The sequence below is a fragment of the Rhinoraja longicauda genome, chromosome 28 (genome assembly GCF_053455715.1).
Source record: "Rhinoraja longicauda isolate Sanriku21f chromosome 28, sRhiLon1.1, whole genome shotgun sequence".
Classification (NCBI taxonomy): Eukaryota; Metazoa; Chordata; class Chondrichthyes; order Rajiformes; family Arhynchobatidae; genus Rhinoraja; species Rhinoraja longicauda.
The window spans coordinates 17,164,610-17,183,240 of NC_135980.1; the positions used below are offsets into that span (position 1 = coordinate 17,164,610).

The 18,631-nt window shown below is 42.0% G+C and overlaps 1 protein-coding gene across 2 annotated transcripts in view; it reads right to left on the bottom strand.

Moving 5' to 3' along the window:
* LOC144607049 (scaffold attachment factor B1-like) overlaps nucleotides 1-18,631 on the bottom strand; it is a 54,622-nt gene that overhangs the window by 17,792 nt on the left and 18,199 nt on the right. For both annotated transcript variants that reach the window (XM_078423612.1, XM_078423610.1), the window contains exons 9-16: nucleotides 17,098-17,213; nucleotides 16,667-16,816; nucleotides 15,282-15,397; nucleotides 11,562-11,677; nucleotides 9,069-9,106; nucleotides 8,116-8,249; nucleotides 2,336-2,522; nucleotides 1,031-1,161 (exon numbers count right to left, since the gene is read on the bottom strand). In XM_078423612.1, coding sequence (XP_078279738.1) covers nucleotides 1,031-1,161; nucleotides 2,336-2,522; nucleotides 8,116-8,249; nucleotides 9,069-9,106; nucleotides 11,562-11,677; nucleotides 15,282-15,397; nucleotides 16,667-16,816; nucleotides 17,098-17,213 — 988 coding nt within the window. The remainder of the gene's footprint in view (nucleotides 1-1,030; nucleotides 1,162-2,335; nucleotides 2,523-8,115; nucleotides 8,250-9,068; nucleotides 9,107-11,561; nucleotides 11,678-15,281; nucleotides 15,398-16,666; nucleotides 16,817-17,097; nucleotides 17,214-18,631) is intronic.

Sequence of the window (18,631 nt, forward strand, 5' to 3'; positions counted from 1 at the left end):
CTCTGCGGAATATGACAACATATTACCAACAGAATTTCCTGCATTCAAACCCAACAAAAACGCAAAGAGCAGCTTTCCACCTCCAGAACCGGGATACAAAATGTCAACTGCAGGTGCGATGGAATGATGTCCTGTTGGAACACTGTAAAGCCCCAAAGTACCTAGGTGTGGTCCTCGATTGCACGTTATCATATCGCCAACAAGTTGAGAAATCCAAGGCAAAGGTCAACACCCGGAACAATGTAATCGGAAAAACTGGCAAACAGCTCATTTGGAAGTGACCCAACAACAATCTGTACTGCAGCCCTGGCACTCTGTTTCTCAGTGGCAGAATATGCAAACCCCGTCTGGAGCCGCTCTAAACATGCACGCAAGGTGGACTCTGCATTGAACACTGCCTGCAGTAAAATCACATGATGCCTGAAGCCGACAACGGTTGAACATCTGTACAAGCTGGCTGGCATCAACGAACCATCTCGAAGACGTGATCGGGCAGCTGCAGTAGAACGCTTCAATGAGGACACAAACCCACGTCACCCCTTGCACAATGCAGAGAAACACTTGAAGAGTCCGAACAGCTTCATGGAACTAGATCCAACTGTGCCAGGTACCAAAACCAAACAACAGATGGCACCAGGACACCACCTGCCTTATATTACCTGGAAAGCTCTAAACTGCCTCCGCACTGAAATGGGACGTTGCGGACTCAACCTGAAGAAGTGGGGCTTCTCAGCCTTTGCCAAATGCAACTTTGGAGAGGCACAGGCAATGGCCCACCTACTGACTTGCGGCGGAGAGCCATGCACTGCGGACGATCTCCGCAGAGGCACAGATATGGCACTGGCTGTGGCAAAGCGATGGCAGAACGTCGTCTGACACACGAGCAAAGCAAAGTACTTTTATTAATATCCCAGCTGACACCATTACGGATATGATTGGCTGGTATGGTGCAATATTATCCTCAGAGGACAAATACTTTTAGTGATTATCACATTATGCAAAGATTTAGAAGCAAAATGACATCGTTTACCTTTCATAAGGCCTATCGTAAGCCCTTTCAGAGGGGCTTTCGTAAGGCCTTCTCATAGACTGTTCATAACGCATCGCTCGGAACAGTTCTTCCTTCTCATGATGTATTCGCTCCTGTTCTCGTCTCCTCTCCTGTATGGAATAACATGCCATATGTCATCGTAACAAAGGTATAGTTTTTAAGCCAACCAGTATGTAATCACATAATTATCAGCTGACTTTTGTTTCTGGCTCAACTTTTTGTACATGACCAAATCATAGTATCTAAATGGAGTCTTAAAACTTTTAGAAATATTAGCAGATGAGTAATTTTAAAGTGTTTATTCACAACATGATCTTTTTTTTTTAGTGTCATCAGTTAAAGGTGCTTGTATTTTAACACTTCTAAAGCACAATGGAGCGGCACAGTGATGCAGTAACAGAGCTGCTGCCTGACAGCGCCAGAGACCCAGGTTTGATCCTAACTACAGGTTCTTGTTTGTACAGAGTTAGTACTTCCCCCCCCCATGACCTGCGTGGGGTTTTTTTCCGGATGCTCCGGTTTTCTCCCACACTCCAAAGACGTACAGGTACATAGGTTAATTGGTTTGGCATAATTGTAAATGGACCCTAGTGTGTGTAGGATTGTGTAAGTGCGCGGGAATCGCTGGTCAGCTTGGACTCGGTGGGCCGAAGGGCCTGTTTCCGTGCTGTATCTCTGAACTAAAAACTAAATCTGCTCCATCAGATTCCTCAAACAATCATTTTGGTAAGTTATCCAGACACACAAGTATGACAGTCCCAATTTTTCTCAAACATTTCTTAATGAGGAATATTTTGCACTGTTCCAATCTGATTGAACAGAGACACAGAATCTGCAGATGTTGAAATCTGCAGCAACAAACAATCTGCTGGAGGAACTCAGCAGGCTGAGCTGCATCTGAGGGCATCAGAGTCATACAGCACGGACTCAGGCCCTTCGGCTCAACTCATCCATGTCACCCAAGATGCCACATCTAAGTTAGTCCCATTAGCCCAAATTTAGCTCTAGCCTTTCCTATGCATAGTAAACGTTTCAGGTCAAAACACATTATCAGGACCTAAAGGTCAACCGTTCCTTTCCGACAATGCTGCTCGACCCAAGTTCTCCTACAGATTGTTTGTTGCCCCAACTCAGTGAAACCAAGTATTTATTTTCACTTTAACCTGAGGCCATTACTTCAATTTATTACATTTTGTTAGTTTACATGCAGTCATGCATCCAATTACCCATGCTATTATTTATAGATATGTTATGACAATCCAATCTGAAATTTAGTTTATTTACCGCTTCTATAAGCAACCTCTCTCTCTCCAGTGCCTCTCGCTCCAGTCTCTCTCTTTCTAGTCGCATCCTCTCAATTTGCAGTCGGTCCCGTTCCCTCTCCAGCATGTCTCTAGCGTCACGTTCCTGTCGGGTGTCTCGCTCCCGTCGGATTTCTCGCTCCCGCATAGTTCGTTCTCTGCAGAAAGCACTTGAGGATCATGGAAGTTTGCAAATTAAAAGTTAGTCACTTGCTTCATCAATTCCGTGCTAGATTTGAAAATATTTTGTCCCACTCCATTGCTTTGCACTTAGCCACCTCCATTTATTCTTTAAAAACAGATATTCATTTATTTCGTCTTAATATTAATTGAATTAACATGTTTTTTTAATAACTGCATCTTTTTCTAAATTTACAATGACCCCTTGGTGACTTGCCTCCCTTGGTCTATTTTAAAACCTAGCTGAACAGAAGAATCCAGGAAGAAATTTTATACCATGTTCATGTAGCCCTTATCAAATCCTTAAGACAACCTGACAAACTGCTACAAGGACAATCAACTGAAGGCAAACCCTGCTAAGACCCAAGTTAGCCTGTTTCATCTTTGTAATCGCAAAGCTGTGAGGAAGCTGCCCTTAACATGGAATGGTGTCCCTATGAGACACTGTGACAACCTTGTTTATCTTGGGGTCACTCTGGACCGAACCCTTTCCTTCAAGCAACACATTGAAAAGGTGAAGGGCAAAGTGAGGACGAGGAACAGCCTTCTACTCAAGCTGGCAAACTCGTTGTGGGATACCAATGCATCTACACTGCAGTCAACTGCTCTTGCGCTGTGCTACTCTGCTGCAGATTATGCTTGTCCTGTCTGGGAGAGATCATCTCATGTGAAGAAAGTTGATGCTGCCCGTAATGACAGTTGCAGATGCATCACTGGCTGCCTAAAACCAACGACGTGGATAACCTGCATGTCTTGACTGGTATTGCTCCACCAGGAATCCACAGATCAATTGGTGGTAGAACTGAACATTGTAGACAAGTTGGGGACACCCGTCATTCCTGCCTCTCCCATCACCCAGCCCCAAACCGCCTGAAGTCGAGGAAGAGCTTCCTTCACACAGTCCAGCCACTGTCAGTCTCCTCAAGCACTAGCCTTGTGGGAAAAGAAACGCAGTGAAAACCACCACCCTAAAAGCTGCCAATCCCAACCAAGGAACAGCTACCACCTGGTCCCAGACGTGACTGGAAGACCTGGAAGTCCCTCAATAGGTTTCGTACAGGGACGGGCTGATGCAAGACCAATATGAGCAAATGAGGCTCTGCAGATGCAGCAGACACAGATATTTTGTGACCAAAATAAAAGGTGTAGGCAGAAGCCAAAGCTTATTGTGCCTCCCCTTAATACTTAACAAAATATAATTTAAAAAAAACATAACATCATAAGTCACAAGCAGATAAACAAAACATAGAAAGAAACACAATATAGTCAAGAACCATCATTTCTGTCATGTCAGCCATTTCTCAGTGCCATTCAAGTACCATTTCTTGTGTACCACGTGAAAATCTACAGTTAAAAGCATTCTTCAAACAAAATGGTACTACTCCATTCAAGTCTAAGAACAACCAATTTATTCTGAGGGGAATGAATCTTTGGAACTCTACTTCACGGCCTTTTGAGAAAGACAGCCTTTGAATACTTAAAGCAGGAGTAGATAGATAGCTGATAAGTATATAAGATGGCTGAGAGCTGATGATTTGTAAACAATTACAAAAGGTAGAAAGGAAAGAAGATTTGAGGTTACAATTAACTCAGCAAAAACTTCAGGTTTCGCGTGAACTATTCCAACTTTGTATAGTCATACTCCTGCATGGTTAAAATTGAGCTCAACCGTTGAGGAATAGCACCTAATTTTCCATCTAGACACTGCAGCCTTTCAGACTCAATATCAGATTCTGTAGCTGTTGGTACAGTGCCCTCCATAATGTTTGGGACAAAGACGCATCAATTATTTATTTGCCTCTGTACTCCACAATTTGAGATTTGTAATAGAAAAAAAATCACAGGTAGTTAAAGTGCACATTGTCAAATTTAATTAAAGGGTACTTTTATACATTTTGGTTTTACCATGTAGAAATTACAGCAGTGCTTATACATAGTCCCCCCCCATTTCAGGGCACCATAATGTTTGGGACACAGCAATGTCATGTAAATGAAAGTAGTCATGTCTAGTATTTTATTGCATATCCTTTGCATGCAATGACTGCTTGAAGTCTGTGATTCATGGACATCACCAGTTGCTGGGTGTCTTCTCTGGTGATGCTCTGCCAGGCCTGTATTGCAGCCATCTTTAGCATGCTTGTTATGGGGGCTAGTCCCCTTCAGTTTTCTCTTCAGCACATAAAATGCATGCTCAATTGGGTTCAGATCGGGTGATTGACTTGGCGACTCAAGAATTTACCATTTTTTAGCTTTGTAACAAAACTCCTTTGTTGCTTCAGCAGTATGTTTGGGATCATTGTCTTGCTGAAGTATAAACCACCGGCCAATGAGTTTTGAGGCATTTGTTTGAACTTGAGCTGACAGGATGTGTCTATACACTTCAGAATTCATTATGCTACTACCATCAGCAGTTGTATCATCAATGACGATAAGTGTGCCAGTACCGTCAGCAGCCATACATGCCCAGGCCATAACACCCCCACCACCGTGTTTCACAGATAAGGTGATATGCTTTGGATCTTGGACAGTTGCTTCTCTCCTCCATACTTTGCTCTTGCCATCACTCTGATATGTTAATCTTCGTCTCATCTGTCCACAAGACCTTTTTCCAGAACTGTGGTTGCTCCTTTAAGTAGTTCTTGGCAAACTGTAACCTGGCCATTCTATTTTTGCGGCTAACCAGTGGTTTGCATCTTGCAGTGTAGCCTCTGTATTTCTGTTCATGAAATCTTCAGTGGTCATTGACAAATCCACACCCGATTCCTGAAAAGTGTTTTTGATCTGCAATTCAGGTGTTTGGGGATTTTTCTTGATTATAGAGAGAATTCTTCTATCATCAGCTGTGGAGGTCTTAGACAATAGACAATAGGTGCAGGAGTAGGCCATTCGGCCCTTCGAGCCAGCACCGCCATTCAATGTGATCATGACTGATCATTCTCAATCGGTACTCCGTTCCTGCTTTCTCCCCATACCCCCTGACTCTGCTATCCTTAAGAGCTCTATCTAGCTCTCTCTTGAATGTATTCAGAGAATTGGCCTCCACTGCCCTCTGAGGCAGAGAATTCCACAGATTCACAACTCTCTGACTAAAAAAGTTTTTCCTCATCTCTGTTCTAAATGGCCTACCCCTTATTCTTAAACTGTGGCCCCTGGTTCTGGACTCCCCCAACATTGGGAACATGTTTCCTGCCTCTAACATGTCCAACCCCTTAATAATCTTATACGTTTCGATAAGATCCCCTCTCATCCTTCTAAATTCCAGTGTATACAAACCTAGTCGCTCCAGTCTTTCAACATGACAGTCCCGCCATTCCGGGAATTAACCTAGTAAACCTACGCTGCACGCCCTCAATAGCAAGAATATCCTTCCTCAAATTTGGAGACCAAAATTGCACACAGTACTCCAGGTGCGGTCTCACTAGGGCCCTGTACAACTGCAGAAGGACCTCTTTGCTCCTATACTCAACTCCTCTTGTTATGAATGCCAACATTCCATTGGCTTTCTTCACTGCCTGCTGTACCTGCATGCTTCCTTTCAGTGACTGATGCACTAAGACACCCAGATCACGTTGTACGTCCCCTTTTCCTAACTTGACACCATTCAAATAATAATCTGCCTTCCTATTCTTACCACCAAAGTGGATAACCTCACACTTATCCACATTAAACTGCATCTGCCATGCATCCGCCCGCTCACACAACCTGTCCAAGTCACCCTGCAACCTCATAGCATCTTCCTCACAGTTCACACTGCCACCTAGCTTTGTATCATCGGCAAATTTGCTAATGGTACTTTTAATCCCTTCATCCAAGTCATTGATGTATATTGTAAATAGCTGCGGTCCCAACACCAAGCCTTGCGGTACCCCATTAGTCACTGCCTGCCATTCTGAAAGGGACCCATTTATCCCCACTCTTTGCTTTCTGTCTGTCAACCAACTTTCTATCCATGTCAGTACCCTACCTCCAATACCATGTGCTCTAATTTTGCCCACCAATCTCCTATGTGGGACCTTGTCGAAGGCTTTCTGAAAGTTGAGTTACACCACATCCACCGGCTCTCCCCTGTCAATTTTCCTAGTTACATCCTCAAAAAATTCCAGTAGATTAGTCAAGCACGATTTCCCCTTCGTAAATCCATGCTGTCTCGGAACGATCCTGTTACAGCGATCCAAATGCTCCGCAATTTCGTCTTTTATAATTGACTCCAGCATCTTCCCCACCACTGATGTCAGACTAACTGGTCTATAATTTCCCCTTTTCCTATCTCCCTCCTTTCTTGAAAAGTGGGATAACATTAGCTACCCTCCAATCCACAGGAACTGACCCGGAATCTATAGAACATTGGAAAATAATTACTAATGCGTCCACAATTTCTAGAGCCACCTCCTTAAGCACCCTGGGATGCAGACCATCAGGCCCTGGGGATTTATCAGCCTTGAGTCCCATTAGTCTACCCAAAACTTTTTCCTGCCTAATGTGGATTTCCTCCAGTTCCTCCGTCACCCTAGGATCTCTGGCCACTAGAACATCTTCCTTTGCCTGCCAGTCCCTTTGCGATTAGTAAGCTCAACAGTGCTCTCTTTCTTCTAAATGATGTTCCAAACATTGATTTTGTTAAGTCTAACGTTTGGCTGACGTCTTTAACAGTTTTATTCTTGTTTCTCAGTCTCATAACGGCTTCTTTGACTTTCATTGATTGGCACAACTTTGATCCTCATGTTGATAAATAGCAATAATAGTTTCCAACGGTGATGGAAAGACTGGAGGAAAGACTGGGTGCTGAGAGCTCTCGTATACCTGCATTAAGGAAGCAATTGAACACAACTGAGCAATTATAAACACCTGCGAAGCCATGTGTCCCAAACATTATGGTGCCCTGAAATGGGGGGACTATGTAGAAACACAGCTGTAATTTCTACATGGCGAAACCAAAATGTATAAAAATACCCTTGAATAAAATCCGACAATATGAACTTTAACCACATGTGATTTTTTCTATTACAAAATCTCAAATTGTGGAGTAGAGAGGCAAATAAATAAACGATGGGTCTTTGTCCGAAACATTATGGAGGGCACTGTAACTTGCTTTCTCCATCCTTAACAGAGCTGGCCATTCTTGCTGCAAATCCTTTGTTTCACACATCAGAACTGATTTTCTCTATATCAGCAGACCCTGACCTGTTTGGCATGTTCCAGAGCGGCTATTTGAAGTAGCTTACACTCTGTTATCTACTCTCCAACTGCCCCATTAACCCATTTGACCAGAGGACATCCCACGGCAGCCCTGGCCTCATTCTAACACAGATATTCTCCTCCCCAATCATTTCTGCAACAACATTTTATTTCCCAGATCCGAAGGGCCTTTGACCCAAAATGTTCAGTCCATTTCTCTTTCCAGAGATGCTACTTGACTTGCTAAACTTCATAAGGGTACTCTATTACATAAATATTCCCCCCTCATTTTAAACTGCTTTTCTCAGATGTTACAAAATGTATTTATAATAAGCATTAAAAGATAGATATATTCTCCTTCTATTCCAGGCGTCTAAACCGTATAAGATGTACAGCAATTGTACCCACCTGTATCTCTCAAATTCACAGTCATCGTCCTGATGCCGATCCCTTTCTCTCCTTGCTATAAGATTATGAAAGGACACAAAATCTCTTCCTCTATCTCTGCTGCGAGATCTTCTTTGACGACTTCTGAACTCTGTCTGTTTTGTCCCCCACCCCAAAGAAAAATAAGGTATAAGAACTAGTCAAAGGCATCAGAAAACAAAACTAGAATTGCCATACAGTTTGCTTTGGTTGGTACATTAACATAGTGCACATCATCTGGATCATGGCTAATGGACAACATGTCTTCACTAGCTTTACAATCCTATGAAATATTGGAGTTTATGTATTTCAAGCCAACCATAGTACATAAATATTTAAGGCAATACCCTGATCAGCTCTAATATTGTGATGAAAAAAGCCCACGCCAAACTTATGAACAAATCAACAAAGCAAAAATAAATATTAGGGGAGACAAATGTAGAAAAGAACTAATGGAAGAAATCACTTCCAGCTATTTCAGACCACACCAGTTCATAGGAGAATGGGAAGAATGAGAAAGATTTGGGTAAGATTAGAGTAAAAATGGGTGCTTGATTGTCAGCAGACTCAGTGGACCAAAGGGCATGCTTCCAAGCTGTCTCCACAACTCTATGAACACAGGTAGCCATCACAGCAGTCATTGTTCAAACCAATGCCTTCCAGTAACCCTCCACTTTATCTTCCACAAAAGGCAATATTCAACATCTGAATACCAAAGGGATAATATCAAAAAACAATTAATGCTGGCCTTCAGCTTCCAATAGTAAAAAGTCGCACTGTCTTGTCAATTGCATGATTACTGAGTGAACACAGTGCTATTGCATCTCAGGGTGCGAAAATCATGAATGACTTGCACTACTGCCACCTTTTAAATGAATGTTTTGAGTTTAGCTGCAGCAACTGAAGACAGGGAATTCTTACGCTCAGAGACCTACCCTCCACCTTTCTCGACTTCTCTCTGAATCTTGAATTCCTAGAGAAAAATGAAAAAGTGAGATGTCAATCAAAACCTCAACAGATGTTCTTACTATACAGAAAATATGAAACACATAATTTTGACGGAATATTGCATAACATTCCTTTTACCTTTCGGGGTTGCAGTCAAAACTTGAAGAGCTTCAAATTAATATAACCTCACATTAAAAACACGTATTTGTTATTACTGCTGAACTCTGAGAATTGGGATAGACTTTGGGATAACTGCATTTGTTGATAATATTTGTCTGCATGAAGTATATATACCAAATTATACAAATATTTGTGATATATCAAGAGACAGGGCAATAAAGGTAGACATTCACACATGTAAGTTTCAAGTAATGTACTTTGACTTGGAAGGATAAGGACGGCTTGAACTAAATAAGAGTAAGATGCCGAGTGGGGTGGACCTCACGAGTGTTGGTACACACACCCTTAATGAAAATGAATAAAAAGGAGTACTAAATAGACATGGCTTTGTTTACAGAGAAATGCAGTTCAAAATTAAGTTGCACTAAATCTTCTTTCATTCAACCTTGGCCAGAATACAGTGCCCAAGTCTGGGCACAATTACTTTATATCACCATTCCATCCCTGTCACTGTAATTCCATACCAAGCAGCTCTTTGCCTCAGTGACTGCTAAGGTTCAATATGTATCTCAGCAACACATTCTCAAGAGAGATAAGGATAAATAATGAGCTCTGCATAGGCACTTATCTCACAAAACAACAAGTCTTCAAAACAATTATCAATTTTAATAGCAATACAGAGTCTAAGAATGAAAAGGTCTACTGAAGAGAAAAGGTTGGGATGAAAAATCTACTAAACTAAAAATTTAAAAAATTGCTGTTTTACCCCCTCTTTTTGCCCTTGATAACTATTCAATTAGGTTGAGAACTAATTACACTGACGCATCAAGCAATAGAAATAACATATTGGACCATGCTGATGCTTGGCGTTAAATAAAGTCACATCACAGAGGTGGTCCAATTGCCCGAGTTTGGATGTTAGAGGGGTGATCTGATCAATATCGAAAATTACTGATTTTTTTTACCAATGCATAAATAATATAATTTTTCCTTTTGGCAGACTACTGAACCAAAATGCAAAAATTAAAACTTAGCACTGAAAACAGGAAGCATTTTCTCAAACAGAATAATGAATGGATATCAGGAATCACTTGAAATTTTCCACCAATTTTTACTGCATTCAAAGGTATTGAGTATATGAGAGAAAATTGAATTTAGAGATACAACTTGCCAACTCGCCCACCGGGTGGTGCCAACAATGGCTGCATTGCCAACAGTCTGTTCCTTCCTTCTTTTGTTGTTTGTTTGTATGTGTTAAACGTATGTTTGTAGTGTTCTTAACCTTGTTTTATGTGGGGGGTGGGGGGGAGTTGGGGGAAACGTTTTCTAATCTCTTACCTCGACGGAGATGCGATTTTTTTCCCTATTGTATCTCCGCCCGCACTTCGGCCTAACATCAAGGAGTTGACGGCCTTTGCTGGAGACTGAATTCGAGAACTCCACCGCGGGTGCCTGCGGACTTAACATCATGGTGCCCGCGATCCCTTTGCCAGAGATCGACCACTGAGCTCTACCGCGGGTGCCTGCGGACTTACCATCACGGAGCTAATGGTCTCTGGTCAGAAATCGACCGCGGGAACTCACCGCGGGAGCTTCGACCGCCCCGATGCAGGGGCTTCGACTGCCCCGACCGCGGGGGCTTCGACTGCCCCGACCGCGGGGGCTTCGACTGCCCCGACCGTGGGAGAATAAAGAGGAAGTGGATTGGACTTTATTGCCTTCCATCACAGTGAGGAATGCGCTGTGGGGGATGTTTATGCTAATTTTTATGTAGCTGTGTGTCTTGTTGCTTTATTTTTAGTATGGCTGTATGGTAATTCAAATTTCAGTGTACCTTAATTGCTACATGTGACAATAAACTGACCTTGAAACCTTGAAACAGGCAGTTTGGCCCACCAAATCCACTCCATCCATTGATCATCTCTACACTAATTCTTTGTTATGCCACTTTTGCATCCACTCCCTACACAATCAGTGCAAGTTATAGCAGCCATTTAACCTACAAAACCCATATGTCTTTGGGATGTGGGAAGAAACTGAAACACTCGGAAGCAACACGCAGTCACAGGGAAAATGTGCAAACTTCGCACAAAAAGCACTGGCCAGGATGGTCTCTGGTGCTGAGGCAGTAGCTCAACCAGCTGCACAAGTTGCCGACCCGATTATATTGAGGCACACATTACTCAGAAGGTAATTAAATGTCAAACCAACCCGAAGTTCAAACACCTTGTTCTTATATTTCAGTTATGTCTTTTACTGGAAGCAAATTGGACTCTTTTATCAATAATGAAGTATCATTGCAGCATAAAATGTCAACTCAGCCATCATTGCTCATATACTTTTCTCTCGGGTTTCCTTACTTGAGTATGATGTTTGCCTATTATCTTTTCCCCGTCTTCTGCCTTTTCTCCCATCCAGTTTTCTGGCACCTCCTTCATTGTCCTTTCTGACCCAACTTTTTCCAGTGACCGATGACCTGAAATATATTCAAATTATTAGACCAAGTCTCACTAATTTCACAGGTATACTCTCTTTATCATTCTTGACTACAGCATTTCATGTGCTGTATGTGCTTATCTACAATTTCACAGCAGGATAGAAGTGACCTTTATTTAATCATCAAGTCAAGTGAGGCAACTTGCAGACAAGGGCCTATTCCTGTACTGTGCATGTAACAAACCAGGAGTGAACCAGCACTAATCCCCAAGGTAGCCTGTGAGTCACAGGCTACCAATCAAAAACAACCCTCCAGTATCACCCTGTTCTCTATTACCAAGGCACTTTTAACTTAAATTTGCCAACTTGTCTTAGGTCCCCTGGCTTTCAGCTTTTTGGACCAATTTTTAATGTGGGACCCTGTCAAAGGGCTTACTGAAGTCCACATCAATCAGATCAATCACACTGTCCTCTTCAAAGTATTCAATAACGTTAGTTAGAGTTAGTCAACTATTCTTGCCATCTCTCAAAATACAGTTCCACAAGCTACAGTTCCACTTTCTCATACATGTGCTGATATCTTCACTAAATGTGTGAGATTAGACAGGTCCTATCAATCATTTAAATGATGTCAGGTCTTGCACAGTCAAATAACTATAAATCAGGTCACTAACAGCACCAAGACAAATAGCTTGCTGATTTATTTGTGTTGTAATTAGGGTGCAATGGCCAACAAAACATCCCACTTTGCCAAAGATGCATAAATTGCACAGTTATATTTAAGTTTAAGTGTGCAGTGGCCAAAAGAGCTTGTCAACGCTGCATACAATTACATTGATCTGTCATGGTTGAAATGGTTATTGCATAACACACTTGATAAAATTAGAACAGCTACATCCAATGAAACATAAAGAAGCCACATTTGCTACAGGTGAGGTAATGAATGACAACTAATGCACCTTTAGTTAACAAGGGCACCAGGGACAAGCCAGTGAACTACAAGACAGTGAGCCTGCATCATGGTGCGTAATTTATTGGAAGGGATTCTGAGACAGAATTTATTTGTATTTGGAAAAGCAAGGACTGATTCGGGATAGTCAGCTTGCCTTCGTGGGTGGGAGATTATAATCGAACATATTTCATTGAGATTTTTGAAGAGATGATCAAATAGATTGATGTGGGTGGGATGATGCATACTATCTGCATGAACTTTAGCAAAGGCCTTTGACAAGGTCTCGCATAGCCATCTGGTCCAGAAGCTTGGAGCAAGTGGTATCCAGTACAAGCTGGCCAATGAGGCACAAAATTGGCCTGGTGATAGGAGACAGGATGTGGTAATGGAAGGTTGATTTTCAGATTGGAGGTCTAATAATTGGTATGCACGGATGCATTTTGGAAAGTTAAACTAAGGTAGGACTTTTGCAGTAAATGACAGGACCCAGGGAAGTGTGGTTGAATAGAAACACCAAGGGGTACAAGTACCCTGATATTGGCAACACAAGCAGAAATGTTGTTAAAGAGGGTACTTGGCATGCCTGCCTTTATCAGCCTCGGCACAAAGTACCACAAGTTACAGTTGAACAAAAGCTCCTAGATTAAGCCATACCCGAGTATTGTATGCAGTCAGCGGTTGATGAGAGTAGGAGAGTGGATGTTATCTATATACATTTTATTAGGGGCATTTGATAAAGTCGGTCACGATAGGCCAATCCAGAAGATTAAGAAGCATCGGATCCAAAATGACTTGGTGGTTTGGATCAGAACTGGCTTACCCGTAGAAGGCAGAGGGTAGTGGTAGCTGGAGTTCTATGACCAGTGGTGTTTCACAGGGATTTATGCAGGGATCGCTGCCTTTTGTGATGGACGATTTGTACATAAATTCAGAAGGGTTGGTTAGTAAGTTTCCAGGCGATTGGTGGATATGCAGAAGCGAAGAAGGCTGTCAAGAGATGCAGCAGGATATGGAACAATTGCAGATATGGGTGGAGAAACGGCAGATGGAGTTTAATCTGAGCAAGTGTGAGATAGGTTGAATGTGGGTAGTGTACGGTTAATGGCAAGAACCTTAACAGCATCGGTGCACAGAGGGACCTTTAGTTCCAAATCCATAGCTCCCCGATAGTGGTAACACAAGTAGAGAAAGTGTTAACGAAGGCTATGGTATGTTTGCTTTCATCAGTTGGGCATTGAATATAACAGTCAGAAAATGGTATTGCAGCTTTATAAAAAATAGTGTGGCTGCATTTGGAGTATTGTGTGCAATTTTGACCACAGGAAGAAAGTGAAGGCTTTGGAGAAAGTGCCGAAGAGGTATACCAGAATGATGCCTGGCTTAGAGGATAATAGAAAGAAGCTTTGCCAAAACTGGATTGTATTTTGCTGGTGTGCCGGAGGCTGAGGGAAGACCTGACAGCAGTATATAAAATTAATAGAAGCACAGATAATGTAGACAGACAGAACCTGTTTCTCAGGATGGAAATGTCAAAGACTAGAGGCATAGCTTTAAGATGAGAGGGTTGAAAGATAAAAGCCGGCAAGCAATAGGTGGATCCAGGTGCAGTGGTTGAGTGGCAGATGAAGGAAATTGGGGGAGGGAAGGGTGGAGATGGACAGAAACTGGGAGATAAAAACAGCTGCAGGTTTTGGAATCTAATAAAAAAGAAAGAATGGAACCAAGTAAGGGAAGAAAGGTGGATAGACGGAAACAGTGGAGGAGATCGTGTCGGTGATGGTCTAATGGGATATGGCAAAGAACCCAATTGACAGGGGTATAGGGATGAGTCAGAAAGGAGGGCTAGTGTGAGAGTGCTTGGATAAATCAGATACAATGGAACAGAGGGGGAAAACGCGTCACCTGAAATAGAAGAATTCAATGTTCACCATTATGTTGCCTAGATTGGAGGGCTTGAGTTACAAGGTGAGATTGGATAGGCTGGGTCTTTTGTTTTCCCTGGTGTGAAGGAAGACATGATAGATGTATATAAAATTATGATACATCGATGGGAAACAGACACCGGCTATCTTCCCGAAGGTAAGAACGTCTAATGCTAAAAGGAATAGGTTTAAGATGAGAGGGAAGAGGTTTACATAGATCTGGAGCAGATTTTTCACAAATAGTTTGCATGTGCAATGAGCTGCCAAACTTGGTGATGGAGGCAGGAACAGTAACAATATTTCATAGAGGCATCTAGACAGTTACTTGAATGAACATGACAAAAAGGGGGATATAGAATTAATGCAGGCAAATTTCATTAGTATAGATAGGCATTATGATTGGCCTAGACTGGCTATCAAATGGCATGTTTGTATGCAGGATCATTCTACATTTATGTCAATTTCTTTTAGTCGTCAAGACGGAAAAAAGCGAATGACCAAGGATTTAGGAATGGTATTACAGGAATTAGCAACTAATGAGAGAGGAGACCTTAATAACTGACAAACAGAAGCAACCCAGGATTTGCACAATGGATGAAAACAAAGACATAAGAAAAGGCAGGACATGTGAGCAAAGGAGGACTCTCTCACAATCAGACTGAGCAAAGAATTTACAGAAAAACTGCCTCTATTCAACTATGGGGTTGCTGTACTGCTGCAACAGAAGATGTTTGACTGACACCAAAGAGATATTGATCACAGCTGCTTACTTATCTCTGGAATGATCTCCATAATTCCCACTTCTTCGGCTATTTGCTTTGGAGAGCTTGTCGACATTTTCTCCTTTCTGCTCTGTATGCTTCTTAGAGCTAGGTTCGTTTTTAGCCTAAGAACACCAACATATTAAAACTTTAAAGTGGTATTGTACTGAGTTTTTCATGTACATCACATTCATTACCTGATCCTAGAATGATCCAATAATCAGGGCAAAAAAATCCCAAATTCCATATATTACATGAACCCCATTTACGCTTTCTCTATTAATATTCTTAAAATCCCCAGATGTTCACTCATTCGTGTGAGGTTCAACTGTCACCTGGACAAAACCTGATGGATCTGGCTTCCACTATTACCATTTCTTAAGAAAGTTGAAATAATTATTTTGAGAATCCTTATAATGAACCACAAAGCAATCATTGAACCTCATTGTACTCTTGTGCATTATAATTACATTTCATCTGCTGAAATTCTTAATGTTTATTTCCGTTGATGAATTCTAACTTTATAGAAAAAAAAGTTTAAATCACAAATTGAAATGAAAATGATTGGAAAAGAGTCATAGGAAAAAAAACTGGAGATGCTGGTTTAAAATCGAAGGTAGACACAAAATGCTGGAGTAATTCAGAGGGTCAGGTAGCATCTCTGGAGAGAAGGAATGGGTGACGTTTCGGGTCGAGACCCCTCTTCAGACTTGCCAATTACTACTGACATAGAGTATCCCCAACACGAGTATTTATTTCAACCATATTCCTTGAATTTCCACAATTGATCACTGACATGGATGATCCATTAATTAGACAACCTCCTACTGAGATAGGCCAGTTGTCCAGGATTTACAGTTCTCAATATCCTGGCTTCCGCATGCTGAGAAGAGAAGCATTTCCCTCCCTTACTAAATAAGATTAGCTCTTGTGACCCTCTAATGGGCTAATGAAATAATTTGGTCTCTTGCAGCTATTACCACGAAACCCACTAGATGCCTTTAAGCAAGCAAACTGGAACTGAAGAACATTGCAGAAGCTGCAACGTAAATACCACCAAATGTATGTGGAACTTGACTCCAGAGGCTATAACTGCAATAATAGAAGCACGCAACATTAAGCACAGGGAATTAAGATATGGGAATAGAGAGCCATGCATGTAATTACCTAGCCGAATGCCAATATGTAAATTCTCAGACTTTTTTTCTCCACTCATTTTCTTCAGGATCAAATTGATGCATGAAGCGTTTTAGTACAAATGTCATATAATTACACCAGGAGCATGCCTCTCCAGTAATGTATCACACAAATTGAAATAGTTGTATGAATAGTTGTTAAATTACTATTTTCAACATGCTTGATTAACAATTTCCATTGATAAATTGATAACTCACCATTTCTACAGTGATAGTTTGTCCATTTAGTTCAGACTGATTCAAGGATGAGATGCATTCTGTTGCATTCTCGGGTATTAACATGGTTATGAATCCATAGCAGCGAGCACCAGGATTACGAGCATCTGTTACGACTTTTGCACAAATCACCTGGAAATATTCAATTTATTGGCTTGTTAAAAGGTACTTGTTTTCATATAATATTCACATGCAACATTTTCAATATTTAGATACATTTGTTGTAAGCAAGCAGCTGTGTCAAGGTTTCTACATAGCCTGCAGGATAAGAAGAATTGCATACAATAATATCAATCCATTCACTGTAAATCACTTTGGGACATCCTGAAAATGTGAGATATTGTTACAAGCCCCATTCCCATCAACTTTGTCAATCCTAATGATGTAAAAAAAATTTTTTTATCTGGTCTTACCTTGCCATATTTACTGAAGAGATTCTTCAATTCGGTTGCCCTGGTAGTGGAGGACAGACCACTCACCCAAAGGTTCTTGCCCGTAGCATCCGAGGATCTACTGGAATCAGGTTCACCTGAATTGCAAATATGTCTAATTAATTATAAAACTGCACAGCAAAGACGAGACACAGATAATTGGAGAAAATTATCTCTTCAGTCATACAGTAAACTGTCAATGTAACAGCCTTTAGGTGAGGGGGGGGGGGGGGGGAGGGGATTAGTGTCAATTATAGCCGATTGTCAGCTATAACAGAGTAAGATATTATCATTGAATGCAGTTGAAACAAAGAACTGTAGATGGTGGTTAATGCACAAAAGGTGTACTTTTAAGGTGAGATGACACAAGGTGTTGGAGTAACTGCAGGTCAGGCAGCATCGCTGGAGAACATGAATAGATGATGATGGGACCCTTCTTCAGACTGATTCAGTCTGGTGAGCTACTCCAGCACTTTGTGTCGTTTCACCTTAAAAGTAGGCACCGATGCCGCTGGTCTGCAAGCTCTTGACCGGTTGACATGGCTGTTGTTGCGGCTCACGTTGTAGAACCTGGCCAGCAGCGCTTTCGTCAGTCCACTGCCACCGACAGGACGCACTTGGTGACTGTGGGGCTCCCTCCCCTCTCACCCGTCGCTTTGTCTGCCCCCCGCCACTTCCTCTTTCTTCCCCCCTGCAGTTGCCGACATCTTCCAAGGTGGAGTATGTTAGGAACTCTGGGGGAGAAGGAGGCAGTAGTGGTGAAGGGGGTGAGGGGAAAGAGGCCAATTGGACAGAGCGACAGGAGGAAGAGATGGCAGTGGAAAGTTTAGAGGGGGAAATAAGGGGCCGAATGAAGCAGTAGCTGGTGAGAGGGAAGGGAGGCTCATGGTGACCGAGCACGCGGTCAGTGGTCCGAAGAAAACATTGTTCCAGGGGGCTACAACACGAGCCACAACAACCGCGTCAATTAGACCATGCAGTGTGTGAAGAAAAAGTCACTGGTGCATTTTGCAAGCCAGGGTGGCGTCAGCAGGCCCGTCCGCTATAACCAAAATCTGTTATAAAGGGGTCCATTAAAATTAGGGTTTACTGTACCTTCACTTCATTTGTGTAATCATATTTGCATGGTTAATATGGCACAAGAGGTAGCCTGGTTCCTTTAACTTCAACAACTTCTGTAGGCATGGGATTTTATACTGACAATGCAAGAAAGACTCCAAAGACGTACAGGTATGTAGGTTAATTGGCGGGTAAATGTAAAAATTGTCCCTAGTGGGTGTAGGATAGTGTTAATGTACGGGGATCACTGGGCGGCACGGACTTGGAGGGCCGAAAAGGCCTGTTTCCGGCTGTATATATATGATATGATATGAAAACAATCTAAGATTATAACTGATTTTCAAAATGTAATGCCTTTCTCCCGTAGCACCCAGGCACAGAATTGGGGAAAAATGGAAGCAATGATGCAACCGCCCCACGCAAAAAACCCACTACCTGCTTAGTCAAAGGTTTTAAA